This window comes from Myodes glareolus, chromosome 11 (assembly GCF_982192425.1).
Source record: "Myodes glareolus chromosome 11, mMyoGla1.1, whole genome shotgun sequence".
Classification (NCBI taxonomy): Eukaryota; Metazoa; Chordata; class Mammalia; order Rodentia; family Cricetidae; genus Myodes; species Myodes glareolus.
Genome location: NC_142036.1, coordinates 18,322,179 through 18,341,152, shown reverse-complemented (window position 1 = coordinate 18,341,152; position 18,974 = coordinate 18,322,179). Strand labels below are relative to the sequence as shown.

Genomic DNA, 18,974 nt, shown 5'->3' with positions numbered 1-18,974 from the left:
AATCCATCTCATTAGTATGCAAATTTGCTTTCATCTATAGTAAATAGTAAAATTATATGTATGCCAAAGGATTGCTTTTAAATTTTTTTATGATTATTATCACAAATGTTTGCTATTTGCACCTCCTGTCTATGCTTGTGCACCTGAGGGTGCATGAAGTACCTTGGATGAAAAGGAGCAGGGAATGACCAAGACTGGTAAGCCCTCCTTTCTAGCATTGCTTTGTGTCTCTGTCTCCTCCTAGCTTGGTCCATTTTTACTCCTGTAATTCTTGGGCTACTGAGGGGCAGATGATCAGCATTGTCCACTTGCTGCATAGCTGAGGACCTTGAGCACTTGTGCAGCCTACAGGCACTCCTTGATAAAAAAAACAAGTATTTCCAGAATCTCCTATGATGACAAGTGACTGCCAATCCTTGACTCCAGGGGAGAGTAGAAGAAAAAAAAAAAAGAAAAGAAAAGAACGCTCTTAGTCATCCTTTGAGGGGAGGGCAGGTATAGGCACAGGTGCAGCGTGGGAGTAACTGTGCTCAGGGAAGTGTGTGCCAGCTGGGTGTGGTGGCTCACGCCCGGAATTCTAGCACTTGAGAGGCTGAAGCATAAGGATCGCCAGGAGAGGTCAGCCTGGGCTACGCAGTGAGTTCTGTCCCAGCCTGAGCTACAGATGAGACTTTGTCTCAAAACCCAACAAAACAAAACAAAACAAAAAACAAGCAAGGTTTGCCCAGGGATGACCTGTCTGTGCAAAGGAGACTGAGTCAGGAGCCTTAGCAGTTCAGTAGGGGCTTTTGTGGGTTACACAGTAAGACTCTGTTGCCCTCGTGTGTGTGTGTGTGTGTGTGTGTGTGTGTGTGTGTGTGTGTGTGAGCACACATGCAGACGTGCATGCACATCTATGTGTGTACGTGTGTTGAGGCCAGAGGATGACAGTGAGGTCTTTCTCTTTATCTTATTTTTCTGAGACAGGGTCTCTCACTGAACCTGGGGCTCATTGATTCAGCTAGGATGACTGGCCAGTAAACCCCAGGGATTCCCCCACATTTTAATCCCCCTTGCACCAGGATTATATGAATGTGCCACTATGCCGAGCTTTTTATGTGGGTGTTGGAGATCTGAACTCAAATCCTCATGCTTATATGGCAGATACTTTATGTACCTAGACATCTCTTTGCCCTCCCAAAATTTAAAATTAATAATTGCTATTTTTCACTTTGGAGAGAATGCTTTGAAACAGATTTCTTTTTTTTTTTTTCTGCTCTGGCATTTGAACCAAGGACCTTGGACATACTAAGCACAAATTTTACTACAGAGCTATACCCTGATACCTGTAAATGGATCTATTTATTTATGCCTTGGTGTTGCCAAAAATGATTTAAATGTCATCCATTGAAGACTTTACTTTGTGATGGGAAGTGTAGCTCAGTGGTAGAACACTTGTCTAGTATGCTCACGGTCCTGAGTTCAGTTCCTAGCACCAAATGAAAAGAACCCAACAAAAACAAAACAGCTAGTGTCTGTACCCTGACCATTTCCCATCCATTTTAAAACCTTTTAAATGAACATTTCATCTGATTTTGAATCAAGTTGTTGAAAGCATAGGAATATAGTGGTAAAAGCATCTGGTTAGGTGTAGGGTTGTTATTCGCTAGAGGAAATGGGCTCCCAGTCCTTTGTGGTCACTGGGGGCTGGAAGTAGAGAATGTCTGTGTGGCCAGTGGCACATCTCTGTGAGGAGTCTCTGTCAGTCACACTCAGTTCGCTGGGTAAACAGAAACTACAGCTGGATGGCTTTCAAGCCCTGGGTTACAGGACGCCATCTGCGTTTAGATAAGAGAAAGCATGTTTGGTTCTGTTGCTGCCACTAAAAGTGTCATAGCTCTAACTCTGTAGCTCATACGGTTTTCATGATTTCTGGGAAGTTGCAATGCCCTTGGATGGCTCAGCAGGTAAAGGCTCTGCCAACAAGCCTGGAGAACTATATTTAATGCCCCGAACTCACATGGCTGAAGGAGAGACCCAACCCCTTCAGGTCGTCCACTGACCTCTGCATACCGTAGCACGTGCACATTCACCCCAAATTAATAAGTCAAATATTAAAAAATAGGTTGCTTGATGTTCTTAATGTATGGCATATTAAGATATATTTAAATTGGCTATTTTTATTTTTGTCTCACTGTGTAAGAGATCCTAATTTTGGTGCTTAAAAAATGTGATCATGGCACTGGAGAGATGGCTCAGTGGTTTGATGCTTCTTTCTTTCAGAGGAGCAGCACCTGTGTCAGGCAACTGCCTTAACTCCAGCTCCAGGGAACCCGACTCCCTCTCCTGGCCTATGCTGCCACTGCACTCACACGGCGTATACTCTAGACAAATACACACACAAATAAACAATACCAACGGTCTTTAAAGACCGTGTCTATGCTATATTGGCACACTGGTACATTTTGTCACTCATAAACAAATCACTGCATGACAGTAATGTCTGTTTAGGTCTGTCCTGAATGGGGTATAGGCAGACAGGCCTGGAGACAGTGGCTCTGGCCATTGGCTCTGTGTTGTCCCTCTGTGACTCTCATAAGCTGTGATTGATGAGTTTCATTTCCTTACTGGATGAACTGGAGCTGGTCGAGTTCTTACTCAGTGTATTGGGTCAGCAGACAGAGGCAGCCACCAGGGAGTGCTTTCTGCCTGGAATGAACAAACACAGTCTTCTAAGGCTTAGAAGGGGACCCATTCGTCTTGACATCTCATCACTGTCTTTGCCGCCAGCTGTGTGTATGCAGGTGCTGGCATATGTACATGTATGTGGAAGCCGGTGGTCAGCTTTGGGTCCCATTCCCTGGGAGCCTTACCTTCTCACTGGGACCTGGGGCTTGCTGATGAGGTGAGGCTGTCCAGCTAGCAAGCCTTGGGGATCTGCCTATCTCCCCATCTCTGGTTGATATTGGGGTTGTAAGTGTGCACCACCAGGCTCAGCTTTTTATGTGGGTTTTGGAATCACAGTCAGCTCCTCATGCTTCTGTGGCATGCATTTTACAGACAGCCACCTTCCCAGCGCCTTGGCTGTCAGCCTCTGTGTTCCACTCTGCCACTGCGCTGGTTCAGTGGAGGAGTCCTGGTAGCCAAAGGCAGCCAAGATTTCCCAATTTGACTGAGGAAGTCAGCCTCCTCTGCTATTGGAAGGTGTCAGGTGCTGTCTCCGGTATATGAGCCTGGCTGCTGGTGATGTGTCAGGAGCCAAACCCAGGTGCTTCTCTGTGTGGTGTCTCTTAAAGCTGGTCTGATTTCTTGGTGCAGATTTGGACAAATTAAGTGTGACAGATAAGAAACCCATCCATGCTGTGGGATGCACAAGTCACACTGAGCGGTGGAGGGAGTGCTGGCTTTACCCGGTTCTGAATGATGGACACTTCTGATGTTTATATTGCTCACCTCTAGGAAACCATAGCGACAGCTGTTTCCACACCGTATGTACCTGTATGTGTCAGATATTTACCACAGTGCACACAGGGACTCGATACCCATTTATGATGATGTGAAAAGTGGCAGGGCTGTCTCGAGTCCTGTAGAGCTAGTGAGACCCCAGTGAGCCACACCTGATGTCCATTCTGTAGCTGGACTGCTGTGCGGGTCACTGTCATTTGTGGCCCAGCATGTCAGGTCACCTGCACCTGCTGTACTCTGTAACAAGCCCATCTTCATTTTTATAAGAATTTGAAGATGTATCCTGGAATAAATTCCAACCAACTCTACTTTTAGATTTTAGATAAACAATCTCCTGTATTGCCCATGCAGCGTGAGAAATTTCCCGAGCCTCCCTGAACCCGTTTTCAGCTGTCCTGTGGTTAAATGAGATGACACTCATGACTCTCACAGACCAGGGAGAGATCGAGTCCTGGGATCAACTGCCTGGCAGGGGAGGGGTTTGACAGGGAGTGGAAATGAGCTGCCTGCCACCTTGCTCTGTTTCCAGAAGGTTCACACTGGGCCACATAGGCTCTTGTGAGCTGTGTGAATATCTCCACTTTGAAATCCGTGTGATCTGAGTATTTTCTCACTCTTTCTTGTCTGTCTATGTTGCAGGGACCCAAGTATTTAGTGGTCGGAGTGACTTCAGAATCACCACCTTGAAATTTCATCCAAAAGATCACAACGTCTTTTTATGTGGCGGCTTCAGCTCTGAAATCAAAGCTTGGGACATGAGGACTGGCAAGGTGACACCTTTTTTCTGAGGCTGGCCTTTCATGTGTGGGGAATGTGTGTGTGTGGGGGGAGAAGGAGGGCTGTGCATGTGTGTGTGTGTGTGTGTGTGTGGCTGTGCATGTGTATGTGTGTGTAGGACAGAGATCCACCTTGGGTGTCTCAGGAACTGTCACCTGTGTTTTGAGATGCTGGGACCCAGGCCTTTCTGATCGGGTAGACTGGCTAGGCAGAGTGCTTCAGGGCTCCGGCTGTCCTGCCTCCCCAGTGCTGGGAGTGCAGTCTCACACCACTGCACCTGACCTTCTGCATGGCTCTGGAGATTGAATTAAGGGACTCAACGCTTACAAGACAAGCTTTACTGACTAAGCCATCTGCTTAGTGCCTGCTGGGCCATCCTTTCTATGGGAGAACTGTCCTTCATAATTCGAACAAGTAGGGACAGATCTGCACCTGTATATTTGAGGCAGAATAGTTTTGGCTTCATATTTAATGAGGTCTGAGCATCATTTTTAGAGGTTTTAGAGGGTAGTTTAGATATTGAAACATCACAGGTACAAGTTTATGCAGTGTCTCACTGTGAAGATTTGTTGAGAACCTACTGCGTGTGGGAAATGAGTCAGCCTGCTCCAGCAGATAGACAGCTCCAGTGCAGAGAACGTCCTGCAGTGTGTGCATGGACACGCACGGAGAAGCACAATGCTGGCCAGCTTATGTTGAGAGGCCTTCCTGGAGGAGGTGTTGGCCTCAGGGGCCTTAAAAACTGGGGGTCTTCCACTCCTACCCTGCTGCAGTCTGAAGCTCCAGTTGTCCTTGTCTCTTAACACATGATGACTCAGATTTGGGTCCCAAACACCAGTCCCGTCTCTGCTCTTCCCATTGAACCCCCATTGTAATTGCCAGCAAACCATGTTCTTCCCTTCATAGCATCAGCCCTTCTGCCCATGTCCACTGCTTTGTGGCTGGCTGGAGCGCCATTGTCTTGAGTTAGGAGAGCTTGGGGTTTCTGTTTGCTTACCCTTGCTGCTGGCCTTACAGTTGTTTGCCACACAGCAGCGGCGTGATCTAAATCAGATGGTTCCGTCCTCCGGCAGCATCTCCAGGTTCCTGTCTTAATTGCAGCGAAAGCCCATGATCCACAAGGCTTAAATGATCTCCCCAAAGCCCTTGATTATGAGCCCCGCCCTTCCCCACTCTGCCTTTCCCAGAATATGGTGCACATTTGCTGCCTGTGTACTGACGCTCCTCCAGTTTTCTGTGTAGAGTATGTTCCCAGAGGGACCGTCACTCAAATGCCACTTTCCCTGCCTGCCACCTTCCTCGGGTTCACTGGTCCCCTCTGCTACTTTATTCCTCTCCATGGCTCTTCCCATCAGTTGGCACAGCTTAGAGTTTTCATGTTCTTGTATTCGCCTGTCTCCCTTCCCTCAAATGTGAGCTTTTGTGGGGCAAAGATTCTGTGGTTTGCTGGAATGCCTGGCTCAGGCAGGCGCTTGGCGAGCCATGACTGACTGAATGAGTTAAGGAGGATGGCCATGTGAACTGTGCATATATGGGAGGTAGGAGTGTGAGCTCTGAGAGAGATATATAGACTTGACTGGCGAGGGCACTGGGCAGCAGGATGGGCTAGGAAGAGACCGTCAGTGCTGTGTTTTGGCCAGGGCCAAAGGAGGGTTGTCCAGTCAGAACTATTGCTGTGGCCCTGTGGAGGTTGGTGGGCTGGGCTGAGGAAGGGCTCTGTGTTGGTAACAATGGCCGTGGAGTAGGTGGAGAGCAGAGGTGTGTGAGAGGCTTGTCAGGACTATGACTGAGGGACTCGGTGACTTCAGGTTGTTTTCAGTTTGTCCTAGGAAGATCGAGGCATAGCCTGTGCCATTCCTGCACCCTGTTCTGTTTGCGTGAAAGCTCATAGGGAAGAAAGAGGTACAGGGCAGCAGGAGGTGTCCTCTTCCATTTCATCATGGAGAGGACCAGTGTCGTAGGGTCTGTAGCACTAGGAGGACCTACCCGAAGTCATCCATGTCACCTGGGGATACCCCATCCTGGTGACACTGGTTGTGGAGTTGATGTGGGACAATGCAGCAAAGCCTCCAAAGCCCAGAGTCTCTATCCATATCCACACTGTGTACCAGACTAGCTTTCCAGAAAGGCGGTACCCTGCAGGCTCTGGAAGGTCTATGGGCTTCTGAGCAGAACCTACAAATAGGGATCCTTGCTTCAGAGTACTTTGTGGGTCTCTTCCTTGAGACGCTTCTTAAATGGCAACATAGACCCATACACTTTCAAAATACTACTTTTCTTTTGAAGAAGAAATGTTTTACAAAAATAAGAGGAATATTACCCATAAACTAGTGGGCATAGTGGAATTTTTGAAAACACTAGAGCACCTCCCTTTTTTAGGACACAAATATGTAAGAAATAGAAGGAAACATTTGAGCATGGTATGCAAATCAAAAATTTGTAGCCAGGTGATGGTAGCACACACCTTTAATCCTAGCTCTTGGGAAACAGAGACAGAGGGATCTCCTAGTTTGAGGCCCTCTTGGTCTACAGGGCGAGTTCCAGGACAGCCAGGGCTACACAGAGAAACCCTGTGCTGAACAGCCAAAAAAAGAAACCTTGTAAGCAGACCTTTGGTGTGGGACCACTGTCTGGCCCAGCTCTCCTGTAAAGGTGCGTTCTGTGTTTTTGGCCTCAAAGACCAAACACATAAGAAATTACTCACTCTGGATGCCATCTGATTTAAGAGTTTGTTGCAAATACCAGCTTTTCTCCTGGGGCAAACGCCAGCTGACGAGTTCTGGGGAGAAGCAATCAGAAGCAGATGTTGCTGTTGCTGCTATCGGCACGTTTGTGAGTCTCTCCCAAGCTAATAACGTGGGTGGAGGGATCTGTGCAGTGTTTGTTTTTACTTCCTCTTCGCCAACAGTCCTCCCACACAGGGTCACCGAGCGTGGGGCACAGCGGCTCTGTTTGCATCAGCTGGGCTCTGGGGACCAGCACACTTCCCTGCTTTGACACTGCTGCTGCTGGTCAGTGATTGGGGCCGCAGGGGCTCTGTCCCTGGTGCTGAAGTCTGTGGCGAGCAATGTGGCCCTTTTCTCTCCTTTTGTTTTAGAGGTAGTCTTGGCTCATCTGGAACTCTCTGTGTAGACCAGGCTGACCTCAGAGATCTGACTGCCTCTGCTTCTATACCCAGCAGTGTGGCCCTTTTCTGACCATCCTGTCTGGGCTGCAGTAGGCAAATAGGTAGAAGCAGGAGGGACAAAGACCCTTGGCTCACAGTCAAACTGAGCTTTCTTGTGTCACCACCCAGGAAAGGAGTGCTTATGGGATAGCAGTGTGCAGTCTTATGACTGGCAGTTCAGGGGGAGAGGCCAGAGAGTCCACCAGGTACAGAGACATGGTGATGTTTGGCTGTTTTCCTTGCACTGCTCCCGGTACCTTCTGGTCTCTTTTTAAATATAGAGCTAAAGAGCCAGTTTAGTTTCCCCTCTCCCCTTGCCCACTGTCAACTCTTGTAACGGTTTTGCTTGAGATCAAGTTTCTGTGATACCCTTTGGCTTCATGTGTCTTCCTCACTTGCTCCCGCCTTATTTCCCGTGCCCAGCACAGCATCTGATAGGCACCTGGTAGACTTCTATGTAGAAGGAATCAAAAAAAAAAAAAAAAGGTTTCTTCAACTCACCTTCTATTTATTTTTTGTAAATAAAGTTTTATTTGAACACGGCCACATGAATTCATTTATGTCCCCTCTGTGGCTGCTTTCATACCACAGTAGTGGAGCAGAGACTGCACAGCCTGCAGAGCCCCAGATACATAGTGTGTCTGACGCTGAGCATCGAGGGACCTGGCTCTGACAACTGTTTGGGACTAACCTTCGTGAGCTGCTGATGAAGTGGGACCCGTTGTACCTGGCCCTCTTCCATGCGTTTTCACAGATACCATGTGCTCAGAGAATTTTTTTTTCTGGATAGTTCTCCAGCCAGTGGTGTTTGGGTCATTTTTCTTTTTCCTCTTAGTGGACTATTAAGGTTGACCGTCATGCAGTCCACCACAGAGGTATCTTTGTTCCAGGAGCTGTTCCACACCAGGGATTGAGACTCTTAAGCTCAAGAAGAACTCAAGTTCTGGGTCAATGTAAGCCAACATTTTGCAGGCAAGGAACAGGCTTCTGCCGTCAAGACCAGGGGTCTAAGCCCATCACTGTGGAACCACTTCAGGCCAGCAGCCTCACCCGAAGACTTCAGGCACAAGCTCTGATGAATAGTTGGAGTGTAACTTTGAAGCCAGTAGATTTTTTTTTTCTGAATCTTGAAACTCAGCAAAATGTCAAATGTTGGGATTCTGGCTCCATCCAGCCCAGCCTGGTTCATTATGGAAAATGGGCTGCTTGGCTCTCTTCCTCCTTTCTTGGCTGCTCTCTTTGCCATGGCCTGATGACTGAAGTCCCATCTCATCACGACAAAGTGCCAGGCTTCACTTCCAGCATCTTCTCTGGGAGGGCTGTTGTCTGGTACCCAGGGTGTCCTTAGTCTGGCTTCCATGGTGCTGTGGGTGCCCCTCTCTCCCGAACCAGGGCCTTGAGCTGCAGGAGACTGAGTTTCAAATACTCCCTTTGCTACTGGGTGATCCAAGGCAAAATAGGCAAACCTGTTGTGGTGCACAGTCCCTCGTTATTGTGGCAGAAGGAAATAGAGAAGATGTCCGCAGAGCAGGGTTCTCATGTTGGCCACATGGAGGAGAACTCCAGCCCTCATTAGGTATAGATTTTTGCCTCCATAGTCCCCTATGGGGCAAGTTCTGCATGTCAGCAGACTCCAAGGAATGCAGAAGGAGCCGAGAGTGAAAACCTTTGAGAAACTAGTTTGAAACCTCTGAACTCAGTGGTACCCGGCTTCTCTCATGTGAACCCTTTGAGCCTTTGACTCAGTGGGTCTGTACCAGCTGTGATCCTTTTCCATGACTGTGGCAGCTTCTGGTCTCTTGGGCACCTATGGCTTCTTCATCCCCAGGTGCCTCTCAGTGGCTGCCCAGTCACATCTGCATCTTCTAGCGAACCTGAACCAGAGCAGCACCAGGACCATGGGACTGACCAGTGGTTGCTCTGGGATCTGTGTAGGAGAGGCCTCTCTGACAATGGATGTGAAAGCATTTGCAGTTCAGAATGATGGCTGCAGGGAGTTCCCAGGAGATCCTGTGTGAGCTGGGCTCTGTGATTCCTAGCCGAGGCTGGCTTCTCCAGCTCCTGGGTTCTGGTGGAATAACAACTATAGCATAAGTAAAATAACAATAGGAACACTAGCTTCCTGGTTTCTAGTCTGGTGATACCCTGGCTCTGAGCCTTGCATGGTGTGGGATTTACCAGAACACCGAGACATAAGACCCACCAGCACTGTGCCTCATGACAGTCACCTCCAATTTCATTGTGCTTGAAGTCAAAGTTTCATTGTGCTTGAAGTCAAAGTTAAGTCCTCAAAGTGACTCCTCCCTCCTATATCAGTTTGTTAAGGAAGCCCCACAGAAGCTGAGAAGCTGGATCCCGTGCTTAGGAATTGTCTTTTCTCCAAGGCCGGATGATGGAACTCCAGCCTCAGCAAGTCACTGCTTGAAGAAGGCAGGCCTAGACTGGGAACTGGAGCAAGCCTCGGAGAATCTAGGACGAGTGCCTCCCAGAACTAGGGAGGCTGGACTCTGGCCCAGTTCCTCCCTGTGTGGGGGGTAGATGCCGGGCAGGCAGGGGGCTAAGAGCTTTTGGTTGCCTCCTGCTCTACCCATGAGAAGGACAGCTGTGTTGCCTCGAGACTCGCTGTGTTTCTGCTGCAGGCCCCCGCTGCTCCTCTAAACCCCTGACTTCCACCCTCTCCGGGATTCTCCCGATAATATCAGCTCTGACAGGCTAGCTCACTTTTGCTCAGCACACCCTGGTGTTGCTTTGACACGGATCATCAATATTTCATGCTTGTTCTACATTCTTCCTTCCTTTCTTAAGTGTTTAAACGGACATTTTGACTTCTTGAATTGGCTTCTTGACCCCCTTCTGGAGTCATGTGCTAGGTTCCCCGTGGCGTGTGCCCTAACGTGAGGTGACAGCAGGGCCCCGGCTGGCTCTTGGCCTTGTGGACTTTCAGCCTGGCTTTCTGTCATCACGGCTATTCGCATTTAAGCTGGAGTGTCACAGGAGAAGGGAGCCTCCTCTGAGGCAGGAATTAGGCCTCTTTGCTGCTGTGTTCTAGCACCTACCATTGTGCTGAGCACATAGTAGGCTCTGGGAGAGAAAACATTACAAGAAAGACTAATAGCGCTAATCAAGACGGATGCAGAGATCCCGAGTAATTAACCGGCCCATTGGCTTGCAAGCAGAGGCACAATCCACTGATCTCATTGTTGGCCCTTGCTGCAGGCGGCTTTCCCTAGGTGGAGCTTCCTCCCTGGCTTGGGGTGACCTGAGCTGAGAAGAGCTGCACTTACCTACCTGGTTCAAAGGGTGGGCGCATCTGGGGGCTGCCTGCCTTTCTGTCCCATCTGGGTGGCCTGGCATTGGGGTGTTTGAAAACTCCTGAGGCTTTAGTGTGGGTGCTAGGTCAGTGCCCTGAGTGGGATGTCAGGGTTTCATGTGCCGTCACCTCCCCGATGGCTTCGCCCACGCTGTGCTCCATGCCATCAGTTTTGGTGACACTGTAGGCAGGTTGCTTATTTGCCCTAATGAGGTTTTGATTACTTTCCATCCGTCTCTTTCATCTGTTTCATATTAAAACGCCTTTCTATCTGGACTCTTTGTCCTCGCTGCAGTTCTGACTAAGCTTTGCTGCAAACTTTTCAATGCACATGAGACTAGGAGCCCCCCAGAGCTGGGGATGTGGGACAGGGAGACATGTGGCAGGACTCAGCGTGTGTGGTGCTCTCCCCAGGACTCTATTTCCTCCTCTCTCAGGTGGAGGTGGGTGAGGCTCCAGGCCACCCCTCAAACCTCTGTTATCAGACTGTGGGTGCCGCCATCTACCCTATTTTATAGCTCTTTCTGTCCTAGTAGGCCTGGGAGGGAGAGCTGGCATTATCTCCAGTGTACCCTACCCCCTGCGAGGGTAAGCCCACTGCCTACAGTCTAGAGAGGAAGCTGATCCCGACAGGGTCAACTCTCAAGACAGGGGCTGGCAGCCATGGAGGGTGGACCTGAAGCCAGGTGTTACTTTCTCTTTCTCCAGTGTAGGAAGAGGAAACATGTTATTTGTGAATGGCACTGAAGCTTTCTGAGAACACCAGGAACCAGGTGTTCTCCCAGGGCACAATGTAACACAGCCCAGGTGGACCAACCATTCCTTCAAGGGATTCAGTCTACAGAGCAAAACCCACTGCGGAAGACAGCCATCTGTGTCTTAGGATGACTGGTGCAGTTGTCAGCTCCACTGGTTGCCTTCATAAGTGGCTGGGGTGCCCCTGTGGTCCCCAACCTGGGCAGAGGAAGGCAGCTAGTTTGTTCCTAAAGTGCAGAACCTCCGAGACTTGCCCCCTAACTTTTTCTCCTGAGTCTGTTTCCTTGGGTGAGTTGCTGATGTGCGACTGGGAGCCCAGAGGCCAGTAGCCTAGGGCTGTCATTAGCACCCACCCTCTAGGAAATGTGAGTATGAACAGAGACTAGAGGCCTGCTCTGTAGACACGTGATGATTCTGTAAATGCGGTGTACATAGATTTCTGATTCGTGTGTTCTCAGACACGATGCCACTGAGGACAGCTCTATGTTGGACCCAACATTTCTCACCTTGAGGTGCTTAAAATTATTTTAATTTGTATATCGATTCTTTTTCTTTACCTGACTTCCTTTCCATGGCTAACAGTGTCCCTAACTCACCAACTTGATGTCCAAGTCATTTTTATTTTGTCTAAATTTACTTTAAATATCTGATAATCTTTTGGTGACAGCTTTTATTCAGATACCGTCCAGCTGATTTGTTTGTAGTGTTAGTACAGCAGTTTTTGGTATGTTTCCAGCACACAGAAGCCAACATCTCAGTCAGTTGTGAACATTTTCATCACTTGTAAAGGAGCCCTGTGCCTGTAGCAGCCTGGCCTCTGTCCCTAGGCCCTGCAACCACAGGCCTATTCCTGTCTCTAGCTGTCAGTTATGAGTCTTGTTGAGCTTACTGGTGTCCTTATTGATTTTCTCCCTGTTAGACATTTTTCTTTTTCATTTTTAAAGAGACAGGATTTCCCTCTGTAGGAGGACTTGAACTTATAGCAATCCTCCTTCCCCTACTTTCAGAGTGCTGGGGTTGTAACTGTGCTCCTCTTCATGGGTCTGTCCTTTTCTGAAGGCAGAGTTGGCAGCCCCAACTGTGATGTGGCTTCATTTGTCTCACAGTGCAAGTCTGTCAGGTTTTCCTTATGCATTTTGACAGTTTGTTACTAGCTGCTTATACTGTAAGGCTTGGAGAACTGGCCCCTCCAGGTTCCTAATAACTTAACTTTCCCTGATCATATGTGATCATGGAGTTTCTATTCTCTTTTGATATTGGGAGATAATCTTGCTTTTTGTACGCAGCATGGCCTCTGCTGCTTGCATTCACTCTGTAGCTACTCCTGCCTCTGTGTTGTCAGTTGTGGGTTTATAGGCCAGGCCACCAGACCTGCCCCCTCCTCTGGTTGTAGTTGAGCATTTGTACAGTTGTGGTCTTTGCTGCTTTCTTAGCACACTGGTATTACTTTTCTAACTTTCTGAGGATTGCTATGGAATTTGCTACATTAAAGCTAATTCAAATCTACTTTCCGTTGATACTCTAGGATTCCAAAGGCATGGTGAGCCCTTTAGTGTTTTAATTTTGTTTTTAAGTATTTGTGTGTGTGAACATGTGGACACAGAGGAAGACAGAAGGTGCCCTCTCTGTCACTTTCCACTTTGTCCAATAGAGGGTTTTACATTGAACTGGAGTCAAGCCAGCAGCCCTCGCCATTTTTCTCTCTCTACTCGCAGCCCAGTTCTGGTGTTCTAGGTATGCAACCACACTGGGAGGTTTTTTTCATGGGGGTTGGAGATTTGAACTCAGGTCTTCAAGCTTGCTCAGCAAGTGCTGTTAACCTACTCTTGAGCCTTCTCCTTAGAATACGCTGAGTGCTTTTTAAGAGGCCTTCTTCAACTTTTTTTCATTTGCAACTCCTTTTGCCCAAGTTTTTATGCAATTCCAGGATGGAGATATATAAAATACATCTATAATTCAAGCACTTACTGGTACTGAGTCATAAGGAAATTTATTTTAACAGTTCTTTGATGTGCACATGATTTATGTACGTACCATTATTGAAGATGAACACAAATTCGTATACTAATGAGACAGGTAGGTGCACTTGTGTTTTTACACAAAGCATTAAGTGTTGACAGATCATTTGATACTGAAGGACATGAGCATCTTCATCATTTTTCATAGTTGATGAATATTCAGATTTTATAATTGTTAGTGCTGAGAACTCTGCTTTGCATAAACATGAATTATGAACCTACAGAAGTATGTTTGGGGTCACTTCAGAAATTGTTAGAAATTTTGTCCTCAACCCAAGCCAAAACCATTTAATGGTTTTGTGTGTGTGTGCGTGTGTGTGCATGTGTTTGTTTATTTGCATGCTTATACATGTGTGTGTGCATGTGTGTGTGCGTGTGTGTGGAAGCCAGAGGAGGACAGTTGCAGGTATCATTCCCCAGGTGTCTTTCTCTTTTCTTCTCCTCCCCCACCCCTCGACAAGTTTTTTTTTTTTTACTGACCTAGAACTTGTCCAGTAGGCTAGGCTGTCTGACCAACAAACCCCAGGGGCCTGCCTGCCTGCAGTGGGATTACAAACATACACCATCACACTTGACTCTTTACAATGTAGGTCCTGGGAATGGAGCTCAGGTTCTTATGTTTGCTGAGGCGAGCACTTTCCCAATAGGCTACCCAGTGTCTCACTTAATGATTTTTTTTTTAAAATGGAACTCAAGTTAGCAATTCTGGCAGTGGTTAACTTGTAAGTCAGCCATTCTAATACTATCCCATGTTGTACAGCTTTAATACTGATATGCTGAAGAATGACCACAGGTAAATAGTCAAAGTTTTTGTTTTCTGTTCATTTAACCATTACATTTATATAAGTATAGAAAAATCTTACACACAGTAAAAACCCCCATGATTCATAATGTGATATCCTGGAATTGGAACCGAGGTGTTGCAGGCAGTGTTGGTTGGTGACTTTCGGTGTGATGGCACTCATGTGTTTGGGGCCAAGATGCAGGGAGCTGGGGCACAAGGCGAGTGCTGCCAGAAACAGTTGAAGTTAAGCATGTTAGAGTTTGAACGAGTTTTTAGAGGTTGTGCACTTAGAGACTCTTCACCTTAGCCTGTTACTGTGACCCTCACATTGAGTCACATGACCCCAGTCCTGTGCAAGAAGCTGCGCCTTATAGTAGCAAAGTAATCCTGCTCCCTCCCTCCCTCTGCCCTCGTCATAACCGCCATTCCTGCATACATTGCTATGGTGGTTATTTTGAACAAATTCATTACTTGCTGTGTTAAGAAAAATGAGTTTTTACATAACTCCATTTTATACATCTTGTATGTTCCTCTTTCTCCTCCTCTTTCTTCTCCTTCTCCTCCTCTTCCTTCTCCTCCTCCTTCTCCTCCTCTCCTCCGCCTCTTTCTTTCTTTCTTTCTTTCTTTTTTTTTTTTGAGACAGAATCTCACTATATAGCCCTGGCTGTCCTGAAACTCACTCTTTGAATCAGACTGGTCTCCAACTCATAGAGATCTGCCTACCTCTGCCTCCTGAGTGCTGGGATTGAAGGCGTGCATCACCACACCCAGACTTCTTTTTTTTTTAAAGCTTGTTTTTATTTAAGTGTATGTGTGTGTGAGTTTCTTTGTCAGTATATGGGGTGTGTGTGTGTGTGTGTGTGTGTGTGTGTGTGTGTGTGTGATGTCAAAGAATAACTTTCACGAGATAGTAGGTGTCAGGGACTGAACTCAGATTTCCAGGTTTGGCAGCAAGTACTTTTACCTTCTGAGCCGTCTCGCTGGCTCCTCTTCCTTTTTTTTCAAATGTCCCTCTAGGCTCCTCACCTTGATCATTTTTCCCCCTAAGGAACATCTTTTAACATTTTTGTAAGATGGGCCTGTGGGAAACAAATTTATTCAAGTTTTTGAATATTTTCTTTTGTGAGAAGCTTTTATTTTCCCTCCATATTATTATGATGATTGCTACTGGAGCTACTATTATTATTCATTATTGTTATCAGCGTTATTGTGCGTACATACACAGCATGCATGTGTGCCACAACGTGCTTTGGCCGTCAGAAGACAACTTTATCAACTTGTTTCTTTCCTTTTCCTGTGCATTCTGGGGACTGAGCTCAGGCTGTCAGGCTTGTCCAGAGAGTGCTCCTACCCACTGAGCCCTCACTGGCCCCGTATCTGCTTTTCCAAGCACTATTTGCAGGGTACAGACTTCTCAGCTGCTGGTCTCCCCCACCCCACTCCTCGGTTCCTTGGCTGCTGCTGCCTTGTTCTCCGTGTGACTCCGAGAGGAGCCTGAGTGTGGTTCTTAGCTTCGCTTCTCTGCAAATATGGTTCTCTGCTACCCGGCTGCTGGCATGGGGATTTCTTCGTCTCCGGTTTTCTGCGGTTTAAAATTCTACGACAAGATATAGCTGTGTTATGTTATATTTTTGTCAGTTCCCCCTTTATCCTTTGTGTTCCCTGAGCTTCTGGGCCTACCTGCCGTGTGCTGCCTGCCATTAATCTGGGGAAATTCTCACATATTACCATCCTAACTCTTGTTCTCTGCTCCATCATTCCTTATAGTTGTGTGTGTGTGTGTGTCTGTGTGTGTTCGTTCTCATGTGCGTGTGGGGTGCTCATGGAGGCCAGGAGTTGATGTTTGAGGTCTTCTTCAATTCCTGCCCATTGTGTTTGTGGAGGCGGGGTCTCTCACTGAACCCAGATCTCACTGATTTGCCTATTCTAGCTGGCTGGCTTGCCCAGGAGATCACCTGCCTCTGCCTCCTGAGTGCTGGGATTACAGGTGAGGGGTCATGTCTGTCCAGATTTTCATTCTGTGTGGATGCTGGGGATCCAGACTCCCAGAGCCACCCTTCCCTGGTATTGTACCCCTACATATGTCCTCTGGGCTTTCCTTCCAGTCTTTCTTCTCTTTGCTTTTATAAATTCTGGAGGTTTCTATTGAAATGGCCTTAGCCATCTTCAGTGTACTGACAAGCCTGTCAGAAGAACCCTTTATTTCTGTTTTGGCAGTCCTTTCTGGGAGCTTCCCCTCTGCCTATAGTGCCCTGCTTTGCCCACACCACACACTTCACTAGAGCCCATAGTGTGGAGACCACAGCTATTCCTCATTAGCAGTCAGTCCAGCATCTCTCAAGTCTCATGTTGCTCTGATCCTTCTGTCCTGCCTTGTCTTTTGGCATGCACCTTTGTCATGCTTACCTGCCTGCCAGGAGGGTGTGCTAGGTGAGCACATCTGAGGTAGGGCTCCCCGTATGGTACACGTTATTTGTGTTGGGGAGGTGTTACTCTTTAGTCCTGGCCAGGCCAAGCCTCTAGTGAGCTGTGTCTCTCCTGAACCTCATGTGTCTCTCGGTGCACATGCCCTACCCTTGAGGTGGGACAGGCCAGAATGGGCTAGGGTGGGTATTTTTTTCCCCACAAATAGAAGCCAGCATGACAAGAACTGTGTGTTCTCCTGCCACACAGAGGGTGTGTACCAGCTGGGGTTGACGGTGTCCTTTCTGCACATCAGTTAGGCTGTGGAAAGCTACCATATCTTGAACTCTGCTAAACAGTCCTCCTGAGGGCAGGCCTCCTTAACAGAATGCGCAGGACATTTCAATGTACACTTATCCCAAATGCTTGAGACCAGAAGTGGTTTGGAATTTCTGATTCTTTTAGATTTTAGAATATTTGTGTATACATGATGATATAACTTGGGGTCAGTCTGGAGACTAAACATAAAATTAATTTATGTTTTATTTACATCTTGTATCCATGGCTTGAAGTTCATTTACTATGCTATTTTGAGTCTACTTGCGGTGCATCACGTGTGTCCAGGTTTGGAATCTCAACTGTGGCGTGTCATGGAAACGCAAAGGTTTCAGACTTTGAAGTGCTTTTCAGAGTTTAGGGTTGGAGAACCTGGAATATTTAAGCAGGAGCGGGGCTCCTGGTCGTCACTGTGGCCTGAGAGAGCTTCTGGAGGTAACACAGAACATTGTGGTGCCCTCTGCACTCCACCCTCCTGGGAGCAGTGTGCGGCACGTGGTCTCTTGGAGGTCACAGAGAAGGCTAATCAGAGCATGCGTTTCTTCACAAGTGAGCTCAGGCACTTTCCGAGTCTCGGAAAACTGTCTCATCTCATGGAAACTGTGACAGGCACATGCAAGAACTTGTTGCTCGTACCCTTCAGTGTTCACGGTGTCTAGTTTGTCGGTGCCTCCTCTTCATTTCTGATTATGACGTTCATGTTATCCCCTTCCCACTCTGTGGTTAGAAGTTTGTCAATCTTATTGGCCACCTCAATGAAGTATTGGTTTTTGCCTTGCTTTTCTGTTTCCATTCTCATTGGCTTCTGCTCTAATTTCCATTTTTAAAAATCTTCTTGCTTTGTTTTCACATGTCTGTTTTTTAGTAATCAAACAAGTTAGGCCATTATTTTATTTTAGTTTTTTAACGGTAACAGCTACGTGCTACCCATGTTCTTTTTCTGCCAGCTACCAATAAAAAATAAAATTTGTTTTAATTCAATCTAAAAGTTTTCTAATTTTATTCTGATGTCCTCTTTGACATATGGGTTTAGAATTATATTATTTAATTTTCAAACATGAAGAGATTCTCCAGATATCCTTCTGATGTTAATGCTGAACCTAATTCTGCTGCGGTTGGAAACAGGTTGTATGACTCTCTGTTTGTCAGGGCTGTTCTCCTCACCCAGAGTAGGGCGAAGCTACTGACTGACTTACTGGCACATGCTTGGATACCATGTTGGCCTTCGTGGGGAAGATGATCCAACAGTGCACCAGAGTCAGACCAGCGGCTGGGGGCCTTCTGGTCTACACTTCTGTACTTGCTATTTCCATTATTGGGAGAAGTGCATGGATGTGAGCCTGGAGGTCTCCAGTTGTAGCTGTGGATTTGTCTCTTCTTTGATTCTGTCTTCTTTTGCTTCACAGTCTCAGAAGCTGCCAGTACAGCTCCACTGAGGTCCTGCTGTTAGGGTCAAAGCTTTTAGAGAGAGAAAGAAAAAGGAAAGAAGGAAGCAAGAGAAAGGGACAGAGGAAAGGAGAGGAGGATGGAGGAAGGAAGTAAGGAGGAAGGAAGAAAAGAAGAAAGAAGGAAGGAGGAGGAAGGCGAAGGGAGGGAGGAGGGAAAGAAAGAGGAGGAAGTCCCCTGTGTGTGTTCCCCACTCCCACTTGATTTCCTTCCTCAGCTAGTGCCTGTGTCTTTTCTCTAGAACTCTGGCTGGGGTTGGTGGTGTTGGGCTGTCATTGACTTGTTCCCATCAGTTCTGGGTCTGTTCTTACTCATTTCTTCCACTTTGCCTCCTTTGGTTAGATGCCAGCTGTCTTGTGTGTCCCCATGGATGTCCCTTTAGACACTTTCCACAACACCTCACCCCCACCAAATCTCTGACTATTTCTTCCACAACCCGGGGGATAGCTGACCTGAGGCTTGCTGCCCATCACTGGGCAGGATCACTAGGAACCTTGCTTATGTGCTGATTTGGGGCCTGGACTTCAGTGACCC

At 47.4% G+C, this 18,974-nt stretch overlaps 1 protein-coding gene across 3 annotated transcripts in view; it reads left to right on the top strand.

The window, feature by feature from the left end:
- Window positions 1-18,974, top strand: part of Wdr25 (WD repeat domain 25) — a 127,078-nt gene that overhangs the window by 86,582 nt on the left and 21,522 nt on the right. For 2 of the 3 annotated variants that reach the window (XM_048431273.3, XM_048431274.3), the window contains one exon: window positions 4,084-4,214. The exons of the other annotated variant lie outside the window; for it this stretch is intronic. In XM_048431273.3, the coding sequence (XP_048287230.1) occupies window positions 4,084-4,214 (131 nt within the window). The remainder of the gene's footprint in view (window positions 1-4,083; window positions 4,215-18,974) is intronic. 3 annotated transcript variants of the gene reach the window in all.